This window comes from Toxorhynchites rutilus, chromosome 2, assembly GCF_029784135.1.
Source record: "Toxorhynchites rutilus septentrionalis strain SRP chromosome 2, ASM2978413v1, whole genome shotgun sequence".
Classification (NCBI taxonomy): Eukaryota; Metazoa; Arthropoda; class Insecta; order Diptera; family Culicidae; genus Toxorhynchites; species Toxorhynchites rutilus.
Window position 1 is genome coordinate 209,188,157 of NC_073745.1, and position 12,112 is coordinate 209,200,268.

Genomic DNA, 12,112 nt, shown 5'->3' on the forward strand with positions numbered 1-12,112 from the left:
GCTCGATGTCGTGATAACCTTGGCCACAAACGCAGAGATTGCTGCTGGCAAGATTGAAACGAAAGAGTAGTGCATCTAACGAACAGTGATTGGACATGAGTCGGGAGAAGGTGCGGATAAAGTCCCGACTCAAGTCTAGACTTTTGAACCACGGTTTGAGGCTAACCTTAGGGATAATCGAGTGAAACCACCGGCCCAATTCATCTTCATTCCACTTGCGTTGCCAGTTAGCGATGGTATTTTTGCGGACTAAAGAATAAAATTCATTGAAGGCGATTTGACGCTGATAAATATCGCCTTCAATTGCACCTACCTTTGCTAATGAGTCAGCCCTCTCATTACCCGGAATGGAGCAATGTGAAGGGACCCAGACAAAGGTAATGACATAACAGCGTCTGGATAAAGCACTCAAAATTTCTCGTATTCTCTCAAGGAAGTACGGCGAGTGCTTTTCCGGCCTCACTGAACGGATAGCTTCGACAGAGCTAAGACTATCCGTTACAATGTAATAGTGTTCAACAGGTCGTGAGGCGACGCTGTCCAGCGCCCAGTATATCGCTGCCAATTCAGCAATATATACCGAGCAAGGATTCTGAAGACTGTGTGAGGTGCTAAAAAATACGTTGAACACTCCAAATCCTGTGGACTCATTCATAGAGGACCCATCAGTAAAGTATATATTATCACAATTGATACGCCCATACTTTGCATTGAAGATTGTAGGAACGAACCCCAATCTAAGATAATCTGGATTTTCATGGATTTTCTCCTTCATGAACAGATCGAAATGTACAGAGGAATTGATGTAGTCAGGAAAACAAACACGGTTGGGAATATACGAAGAAGGAACAACCTGCATAGAGGTGAATTCATGATATGAATTCATGAATCCAGAATGAAAATTTAGCTCGATCAATTGCTCAAAATTTCCGATCACCAATGGACTCATAACCTTACACCGGATGAGGAACCGAAGAGATAATAAATTGAAGCGATCTTTTAGTGGGAGTAGGCCTGCCAAAACCTCGAGACTCATGGTATGCGTTGAGGGCATACATCCCAACGCAATACGGAGACAAAGATACTGAATTCGCTCGAGTTTAATGAGGTGTGTTTTGGCAGCTGATTGAAAACAGAAACTGCCATACTCCATCACTGAGAGAATAGTTGTTCGATACAACATAATAAGATCTTCAGGATGGGCTCCCCACCAGGTGCCGGTAATTGTACGGAGAAAGTTTATTCTTTGTTGACATTTTTTACTCAGATACCTAATATGGGCCCCCCAAGTACATTTGGAGTCGAACCAGACCCCAAGATACTTGAATGACATAGCATGAGTGATCGGTTTACCCAAAAGTTGAAGCTTTGGTTTTGCTGGTCTATGCTTCCTAGAAAAAACCACCATCTCTGTTTTCTCCGTGGAGAATTCGATCCCTAGCCCAATGGCCCAGGTTGAAAAATTGTTCAAAGTATCTTGTAAGGGTCCTTGCAGGTCGGATTCGTTTGATCCTACGACAGACACCACTCCATCATCTGCAAGTTGTCTTAGGCTGCAATTTTGTGTAAGGCAATTGTCGATGTCGCTTACATAGAAGTTGTACAAAAGGGGGCTTAAACATGAGCCCTGGGGGAGGCCCATGTAAGAGACCCGACTTACTGCCGAATCTCCGTGAGAAAAGTTCAAATGTTTCTCACAAAGCAAGTTATATAACATATTATTCAATAGAGGCGGCAAACCCCGAGAGTGTAATTTGTCTGACAAAACCTCTATTGAAACAGAATCAAAGGCCCCCTTTATGTCCAAGAATACTGAAGCCATTTGTTTTCTTTCGGCGTAAGCCATTTGAATTTCTGAAGAAAGCAACGCAAGACAATCATTCGTCCCCTTGCCCCTGCGGAACCCATATTGTGTATCTGAGAGTAGGCCATTCGTTTCAACCCATCGATCAAGGCGAAACAAGATCATTTTCTCCAACAATTTCCGTATACAAGACAGCATTGCTATTGGGCGGTACGAATTGAAGTCGGACGCGGGTTTTCCGGGTTTTTGAATAGCTATAACTCGTACTTGTCTCCAATCATTTGGAACAATATTATGCTCCAGAAACCGATTGAATAAGTTCAACAAGCGATGTTTCGCCACATCAGGGAGGTTTTTCAGCAAGTTGAACTTAATCCTATCCGATCCCGGAGCAGAATTGTTACATGAAAGGAGAGCAAGAGAGAATTCTACCATCGAAAACTCGGAATCAAGATCGCACCTATCTTGTGGTATATCTCGAACAATTTTTTGCACAGGAGCGGAATCAGGACAAACCTTCCGTGCAAAATTCAAAATCCATCGATGTGAATATTCTTCGCTTTCATTCGTTGAAGAGCGATTTCTCATGTTTCGAGCCACTTTCCATAATTTTTTCATTGACGTTTCTCGTGACAAACCACCCACGAAATTTCGCCAATAAGCACGTTTTTTCCCTTTGATCAAGTTTTTAAATTGATTTTCAAGGTCCAAATACGTCTGAAAATTTTCAGGGGTTCCACGTTTCCGAAAAGCTTTAAATGCATTCGATTTTTCTACATAAAGCTTGGAACATATGCTATCCCACCATAGATTGGGAGGCCTTCGACGAATAGTGGAACCTGGGATGGGTTTCGTTTGAGCGCGAACCGCGCTGTCATAGATCAAACGAGAAAGGAAGTTATACTCCTCCAATGGAGGTAAACCATCTCTGGAATTGATGGCTAGAGCAACCGCGTCCGCATATTTTTTCCAGTCAATGTGTCTTGTGAGGTCATATGCCATGTTTATAGATTCAGAAGAATTCGACCCAATAGTGATGGAAATTTTGATTGGCAAGTGATCACTACCGTTGGGGTCCTGGATTACATTCCACTTGCAATCTAACGATAGTGAATTCGAGCAAAGCGAGAGGTCAAGAGCACTTGGGTTAGCAGGAGGTTTAGGCACACGTGTTGTTTCCCCAGTGTTCAAAACGGTCATATTGAAGTTGTTACAAAGGTCATATATCAACAATGAACGATTGTCGTCGTACTGTTCCCCCCAGGCAGTTCCATGAGAGTTGAAGTCTCCCAAGATCAATCGTGGTTCAGGAAGGAGTGAGCACATGTCATAAAGTTGTTTGCGGCTAACCGCAGCTCTCGGAGGCCAATACAAGCTGACAATACAGATGTCTTTGCCTCTGATGTTTGCATGACAAGCAACAGCTTCGATCCCTTCAATAGGTGGAAGGTCAATTCGAAAAAATGAGTGGCACTTATTGATCCCCAAAAGCACCCCTCCGTATCTATCATCACGATCCAAGCGTATAATATTAAAATCGTGGAAAGAGATATCATCTCGCGAAGAAAGCCAAGTTTCGGACAGAGCAAAAACATCACAATTGAAGTTATGAATTAAAAATTTGAATGTATCCAATTTAGGGATAAGACTACGACAATTCCACTGTAAAACAGTGATATCTCCGACCTCTCTATTTAAATTAGACATCAAGAGAGATAACCATTGCAAGGAGGGGCCATGTTTGCATCAATTGCTGCAAAATTGTCTTTAGTACTGGAAGCATTGCGGTGACAATGGTTCTGATGGAGTCGGAAACATTAAAACACGTGAAGATTTGATCCACAAGGTCAGACAACTTTATAAATCCCGATTGGGAAGTTGAACTGGACGGAAAAACAGGGACAGTTGGGGTTTTTGATGTCCCCTCGAGTGCTGGGTTGTTCGAAGGTGAACTATTACCACGGAGGCCAGGAGGGACCTGATTTTGCTTATCCGCTGCAATCGATTTTTTGGGCAAGCTAACAGGGGGCATCACCGGAGGGACTTGTTCTTGAACTTTGGGAGTGGTCACATTTTTGCGCCGGGGATTCCCTTTGAAAATAAACGGTGTGCCCCCGCTAGCTGTGTCCGCTTCCATTTCATCAACTGGCAACGTGGAAAAGATATTGTGTGTTGAGATTGGTTGTTGTTGTTGTTGGGCCAGTGGAGAAGCGCCCTTTAAAATATCCGCAAAAGTGCGCTTCGAGCGTTCCTTTAAAGAGCGCTTCTGTTTCTCCCAGCGACTCTTGTAAGTTTCACAAGCTGAGAGCGCGTGTGGGGATCCTCCGCAATATGGACACTTATGCTCAGTCTCACTGCAGGATTTCCCCTCATGTTGCTCTCCGCAAGTGGCACAGCGCTCCTTGTTGGCACAATAATCTGAAGTGTGACCAACTGACTTGCATTTGTTGCAAGTCATGGGCTTTGGCCCGAAGAGTCGCACAGGTAGTCTCAATTTGTCCACCATAACGTAGTCAGGGAGGGCGGCACCAGCAAAGGTGACTCGAAACGAGTCTGACGGCGTAAATTTAGTTTGGTCCCCATCATGGGAGAGTTTCCCGAGTTGGCGACAGTCCAAGATCTTTACTTCCATTGAGGGAAGCTTCTTGAACTTGCCTTTTCCTTCTTTTTTTATTTGTTCGCTCGTCAGACCCGTTTCAGTTATCACCCCCTCAATTTCTACGTTATGGGAGGGTATAAATGTTCTATATTCGAGAGTGAAGTGTTGGTCAGCAACAATCTCGTTTGCGTGTTTCCGTTCATTCACGACAACCCGCAATTTGTTCGGTCTAACCCTGCGAATTTCAGATACAGAAGTGTATCTGGCCAGATCTTTCATGATCTGAATCACGTTAAGGCTTTTTCCTTTTGGTTTTGGCCGGAGGAAAACAACCCAAGGGCCAGTTCCAGGTGCATCTTCTGGATAAACTCTGACACGTGGAGCGGAGACAACAGAGGGAGAAGACGAGGACGAGGACGAGGACGAGGATTGGGTTGGATCGGAAACATCAGAAGGGGGAAGCAAAATCGATGATGGGAGAGGGGGAGTGGAAGTAACAGTGGGTTCAGAAGGGAGGCTTGCTATTTTCTTAGAGGGGGGCTTGGAAGGATGAGCAGATTCGTCCCCAGAAGAATTATCTTCTTTTTGAGGGACTCGTTTATGTTTTTTCCCAGATCTTGAATGGGATTCATTATCGGAGATCTCCATCTCTGGAGATCCTCCACTATTCTCCATTTTACAAATTTTTTTGTCTTATTTCTAATCTATTATTGATTTTAACAATAATCTCAAAAAAAAAAAAAAATAACAAAACAAACAAACAAAAAATTATGATGATAATATTAAGCAATGAACATATGAGTTGAACAATAATATTAATATTAAATATGTGTACCTTAATATAAAAGTTGTTACGATACTGCGCTCTACTGCCCTAACCAGGGAGAGACAGAGGCTACGCGCTATGGATCAACACAATAGCGCAAGAATAGCTCACACGGTCACGTGATGATAATTCCCGTTAACGACAGCCACACGATGGCGATCCCGTTATGCCAATGTTCAACAGCCGCCAGGGGCTGCAAGCTGCAAGAGCGCTGCTTCCTTTGTTCCACTTCACAAAAGGTCAATTCGAAAGCGGACAGCAATGACCTTCACTCGTACACTATACCAATCGCACAATAGTAAAAGTGGCAACGCACAATAACGAAATTGAACTTTACTCGTCAAGAGTTGGATAGCGAATGATCATGAGACTATAATTATTAACGTTTTAGACAATTTGAATAACAATGAAGATTTAATAAAATTGAAGTTCTGGAGGAAGTATTCGAAACAGGCTGTTTCGAACCTTGTCGTGAGAAGCCTGGATTTTCCGTTCCATTCGGGTAACATACACTGATGGACATAAATATTCGGCATATGCATGAATCTTCCACGAATGTTATTCTACTGAGCGGTATTATTCCAATCCACTTCCGAAGGTTGTTCAAGTGAAACAATATAGTGTTATTATAAGTTTACTTTATTGGGAAATCAAAAAAATGGAAAGAATTAGCTTATTTCACAAAAATCTCAACTTTATCTTCAAATTCAGCTGGACGAAAGTATTCGGCACTAAGAACATTTCTTCAAAAAAAAACATTTCTGAACAAATTATCCAAACAATCGATATCTTTTGTTCAATCCTTTCTGTGCAATGACCTCTTTCAATCGATTTGTCATTGAGTGTACCAGCTTCTCGCATACTTTAGGCTCGATCTTATCACATTCTTCACGAAGACTTTTTTGCCACTTTTTCTCACACGCTTTTTTTTCGAGGTTTTATTCAGATGCTTTTGTGATGTTACATGATGTTCACGAACACGTCGATCTAGAACATCCCACAAATGCTCAATGGGATTCATATCCGGTGATTGGGGTGGCGTTTTGAGCTGATGGGGAGTATTATATAGCAGCCAGAGACGTACCGCTTCCGCAGTATGTTTAGGGACGTTGTCTTGTTGGAAGTAGAAATTGCTCCCTATACCCAACTTTTCAGCACTTTCCTTCATATTTTCTTTCAAGATATTTAAATATTGCTCCTTTTTCATGATACCATCTACGAATACCAATTCCCCGACATCGGATGCTGCCATACAGCCCAAGACAATGACTGATGCACCTCCATGTTTAACGGCAGCTTGAATATTTTTCTTCTGCAGCTCAGTACCCGGTTTTCGGCATACCAATACCTTTCCATCTGATTTGTAAACATTGAATTTGCTCTCATCGGAAAACAACACATTGTTTCAGAGACCAATCGGGTGATTTTGGTAATCTTTCGCAAAGTTCAACCTTTCAGCCTGATTAACCTTGCTAATAAGAGGCTTCTTACGACGAATACGGGCACTATATTGGGCATTATTCAACACTCTCCGCACCGTTCTGGAATGAACATCTTTCCCACTGAACTCCAGCAGCTCTCCACACACTTTTGTCGAAGATGTTTTCGGTTTTTTCTCAATAATTTGTATTATTTTTCGCTTTGCTCTTCCCGTTAACTTGCAAGGACGTCCCGTCCTAGGTTTGTTGTCGAAGTTTTCGCTGTTCTTATAACGATTGATAATATCCTGTACCGTTGTTCTTGGCCTACCAACACTCCTAGCTATTTCGGCAACTGTTTTATTCATTTTGAACAAAATTCAAAACAATTTCCCTTTCCTCCGCTGTAGTTTCCTTGCCTTTCCTGCCCATTTTATTATTATGGAATAAAAATTATACGAACGCAGCCAATTTTTATTACAAATAAACAAAAGTGAATTAAATGTGTCAGTTTCATTTATTTACAGTGTTCTCAGATCTATTGGGATCGATAAATTAACACATTTTTTAACGTGACGAATACTTCTGTCCAATTAAAAATGTGGAACTCGGCTTTTTTGTTTCCCGTAATTTATGAAAACAGGGTAAATCATTGAAAACTTCTGCTGCCTAGATAGAGTACACTTCACAGCATCTACTGCACTGCACAGTTGATTTTATATCACAAACTATTTGCGTATGTAATACAAATGCGAAAAATTAATTCATGACGAATACTTATGTCCACCAGTGTAGATGAATCTACAGCTGTTTTGACTAATGTTCTGAAAATGTGTACAAATCAACTAGTTGATCAAAAGTATGTATCTATAAAAAACTCATACAGCTGGTACAATTTGGATCTTTTACGTCTAAAACGAAAAAGGGACAAATGGTACAAAAGGTTTTGTAGAACAAATAGGAATCATCATTGGAACATGTACAAGATTGCGCGCAATAAATATTGACAAACGATAAAGAAAACTCGTTGTGAATATTTTCAGAAGAAAATTGATCAGAACAATCGGGTATTTAATTATGGTGTTCATTTTTAAGGTAGTTAACGGTTTGCTGCCTCGATAGTTGTGTGATCGAGTTGAAAGGGAAAGTGACTTTTATAGATATAATACTAGAAACGCGAATGAAATAAGAACACCACATTTCTTAACATGTGCTTCACAAAATTCGCTATATTTTAAAGGAGTAAAGGTTTTCAACTCGATGCCAAGACATATTAAACGTGCAACAACACTAGCAAAATTTAAGAGAAACTGTATTTCACACGTTAAAACTGTATTTTTCAAAAGCCAAATTTTTTTTAAATTTTGATAATGATTTTGACTGATGAAGTTTTATACGAACGGATATCTTAAATTAAATAAACAGTTTTTTTTTAAAACGGATTATATTGTTTAGACAATTTTGAACAATTTTTCTTCTGTGTTACCGTTCTGAATCATATTTCGGACGCTTAAGGCATATGATGCAGAAAACAGGTCTAAGCTTCATGTACAGGTATTATTTGGTTGATATTTTTTAAAAATTAGTTCATTATGCTTTTAAGTTTTCTACTTTGGTACCTATTTGATTGAAAACATAAAAAAATTATCGAAGAAAATGCTTTCAAATGAAGCGAATAAAAACCAAACTTCGGACAGATTAAATTAAAATTTCGGACACTTTATTTTGTAATTTTTTGAACGAAGATTACATTACACTTGATTATATTTTATAGTCAACTGCGAAACACTTACCGAGCAATCACAGCAAACTGTTAACGATGATGAGAACTGATAAAACACGGGAGAAATTTAAATATTTATGAACGGGTAAATTCTACGTGCTCACGCTAAGCAAACGTCAAACACAAACGATAATGAGTAGTGTTGTCGGATTTTTGCCGATTATGTTATAATTCAAATGTAATTCTCATATGAAATGATAGTGAAACCAAGGGATTACTCTAAATAAGCAATTGTGATATTATTTTTATAGTTATATCATCAGTGCATTGAGCATTTCAAGATATTTGAACAAAGTGTCCGAAATATGATGTTGTCCGAAATATGAGTCAGAACGGTATATTTTTTGTTTTTTAGTTTGTATTCGTCTCTATTATGTCTGTCATGACCTCGATGATGATGGACTATTTTTATTTTTATTTTGTTGTTTTTATATTGTAGTAGTTGAAAAAAAAAATAAAAGTAGTCTACAAAAGTTTGAGCGTCGTGCGCGTTGTACGGATATAAAGGGCGAACACGAAATTATTGCGACACATTCAACAGGGCATAACTTTTTTACCATTGGGTAAAAATCAACCAAATTTTGCACACTTTCTCATTGATGTGTATTGTCTACATGCTGTCAAACTCGAAATCGTGTTTTTCGATTCAACGAAAATGGAGGTGAACCAACGCGAGTCGAGAGTAGAAATTCTTTCCAAACACCTGGAATTTCCTGACCTGTCGCACCGGCAGTTGGGAAAAATGTTGAACATTCACCATTCAACCGTCTCCAGAGTGTTGAAGCGGTTCCAGGAGCGGTTGACGTTGGACCACGGCAAAGGAGCTGGAAGAAAACCGGGACCGGAGAACAAAAAGACGGAGGGAAAGGTGAAGCGGATGATTAAAGCAAATCCCAACGTCTCAAGCCGTGATTTGGCTTAAAAGATCGGCATGTCGCAGAGTTACGTCCAGAATGCAAAGAAGAGAGCTGGACTACATACATACAAGGTACAGAACTTCCCAAACCGCGATGAGCGGCAACATTCGACGGCTAAAACTCGGGCACGGAAGCTCTACGAGAAGATGATGACAAAATATGGCTGCTGTGTGATGGACGACGAAACGTATATAAAAGCCGATTTTAAGCAAATTTCGGGGTTGGAGTTTTTCACCGGCAAGAGCAAGTTCGATGTGCACGACGAAGAAAATGAAAGAAGAAGAAAATGTCGAAGTTCGCCTTCAAATATCTCGTTTGGCAGGACATCTGCTCTTGCGAACTGAGGAGTGAGCCTTTCGTGACAAAGGGCACAGTAAATGGCGAGATCTACAAATCTGAGTGTCCCGAGAAGCGCCTTTTGCCGTTCTTGCAGCAGCACGACGAAGCTCCACTATTTTGGCCAGATTTGGCATCATGCCACTATTCTAAAAGTGTTCTGGTATGAGGCCAATTCTGTCCATTTTGTTCCGAAGGACATGAACCCACCAACCTGTCCGGAGCTGCGCCCGGTGGAGCAATGAAGCGGGAACTTCGGAAGAGCAAGAAGACAGTCAAAGACGAGAAGGACATGTTAAGAAAATGGAAAAAAACTGAGAAACTGGTACCGGATGACACTGTATAGACTTTGATGGAGGGTATCAAGCGAAAATGCGTTCAATTTTACACTCAAGGCTCCATCGATTATCTTTTCTTTTGATTTTTAAAGTAAATATATGTATAAAACTACCCTAAAATGTTGGTTTGATTCTAAACATTATAAGAAAATTGGCATGACATTTTCGGTGTCGCAATAATTTCGTGTTCGCCCTTTAAAGGATAAAGGATAAGAATTCAAAAGTTTTGTAAGAGCCGGTCTAGATATTGTTCGTTAAGAAAAATTTCTCGATTTCTCTGGATGGGGATATTTAAAGTCAATCCAAACAAGGTGGCGGTTGGACTTGTGCCTTGGTGAACCATTTGGCTGCAAGGGACTTGTCGGGACCGTATTGGCTCTGTGGCGGACAAGACTGAGTATTGGCTTGTCTTTTGACATTGCAATTTTTTGAACTTATATCTGTAAATAAAATCAGTTCATTTTTTTTGCTGATTTCAATGCTGAGAAAACAAAATAATATCTTTTAGATAACTCGTCTTGCTCAAACCTCTGTAGGGGAAGGAGGCGGGACCATCATCATATTTTAATTTTTTTTTCATAAAACGATGTTTTCATGCCTAATCTTCCTTAAAGAAATAGAAATATCTAACAACAAATAATAAAAAAAACGAGCATTTAATAATGCAATTTATTAAGCTAGAATTAAGATGCAAAGCATGAGCTGTTCACTTAACTTGTAAGAACTTTGTATAGAACAAAAATGAAATGAAATAAATATATATTTATGTGAAAAAATTGCCGAATCTTCCGGAAAACCAAAAAAAAAGGTAACAGTTTGTTCACAGCTTCTACAACAAACAACATCAGGCTCAATTGTCCCATGTTGGTATTCTAGGCATAACTGTACCACCATGTATTTTTTGTAGATCCATAAGAAATAAATCGGTTCAAGTACAAGAATTTCAGCAAGACTAATGCACTCATTTCTGGCTTGGAAGAACAAACTAATTGAAAAAAGAGTTTGAAAGAACAGATGCACACCTTGTTAGTGAATGCCTAATACTAATGAGATTTATATTCAGCATAGGTATTGCAGATCACTCCCTTCTTCATAAAACGATGTTTTTATGCATAATCTTTCGGAAAAACACAAAAAAAAACTTATTGTTTACTTCCAGTATTTCAAAAAACAACATCATGTTCAATTGTCCCATGTTGATATTCTAGGCATAACTGTCCCACCATGAATGTTTAAGCCCGTAATCATGATTGATTGATTCAAATGAGGGAATATGTTCACATTTAATTAAACAATAGTTATCTGCTTATAAAAATAACCAAGTGTATTGCTAAACTGAAATACTTAAAGCTTCTGGTAGACAAATATGATTGCTGAACATTGATTGTGTTTTACTCAGTTGCGGATTTTATAACATGGGACAACTATGCGTAGAACGGCATTACTGTAGTCATAAGTTTTGAAAATAAATACCCTTTATCCAATTTTAGAAGTACTTCCAAACACTTTTAAAACAAAAATTAGGAATGGATATTAATTTTTCTTTATTAACCCTCCTGTACTCGCGTGCAAAATCATAACACGTATACTCGCGCACGGTGTCACTTCTCTGTAATGTTGCCATTGTGTATTCTTCAGGCTTTTGGCATTTATTTTAAGAAGAGGGTATGATTAAATGAAAAAAACTCAAAAAATATGTTTTCTTCGTCTTTATTATGTTTTAATAGTCATCTAATTCAGCCTCTACAAAATAGAGTAATTTTTGATACTCCAACACAAATAACGAAATTTGAATTTTTCACTGTTATTAATTGAAAGTAAGCAACTGAATATAATTCATGGAAGTATAAAGAGCTATAAAACTAATATAAAATCGTATTAATTGATTGTGGTTTCATTGGAGTAAGAATCAGAACATAGCAAAACTGCATGCTCGAAACAAACTTTACTTTATCACCAGATGATAAAGGTTCTGGAATATAAAGTTCGCATATTTCTAATATTCTTTGTCTCTGTATTCTTGGTAATCTAAGAATTAATACCTTTTTATAGATAGGGCATAAAAAGATGATATAAAAGGATTTCTAGGAG

General features: G+C 39.1%; 1 protein-coding gene across 1 annotated transcript; it reads right to left on the minus strand.

Annotated features, from left to right (window-relative positions):
* Positions 1-6,634: 6,634 nt before the first annotated feature.
* On the minus strand, positions 6,635-7,015 carry LOC129766634 (uncharacterized). The gene has a single exon (XM_055767209.1). It carries the CDS (start codon positions 7,013-7,015, stop codon positions 6,635-6,637), a length of 381 nt encoding a protein of 126 aa, XP_055623184.1.
* Positions 7,016-12,112: the final 5,097 nt, after the last annotated feature.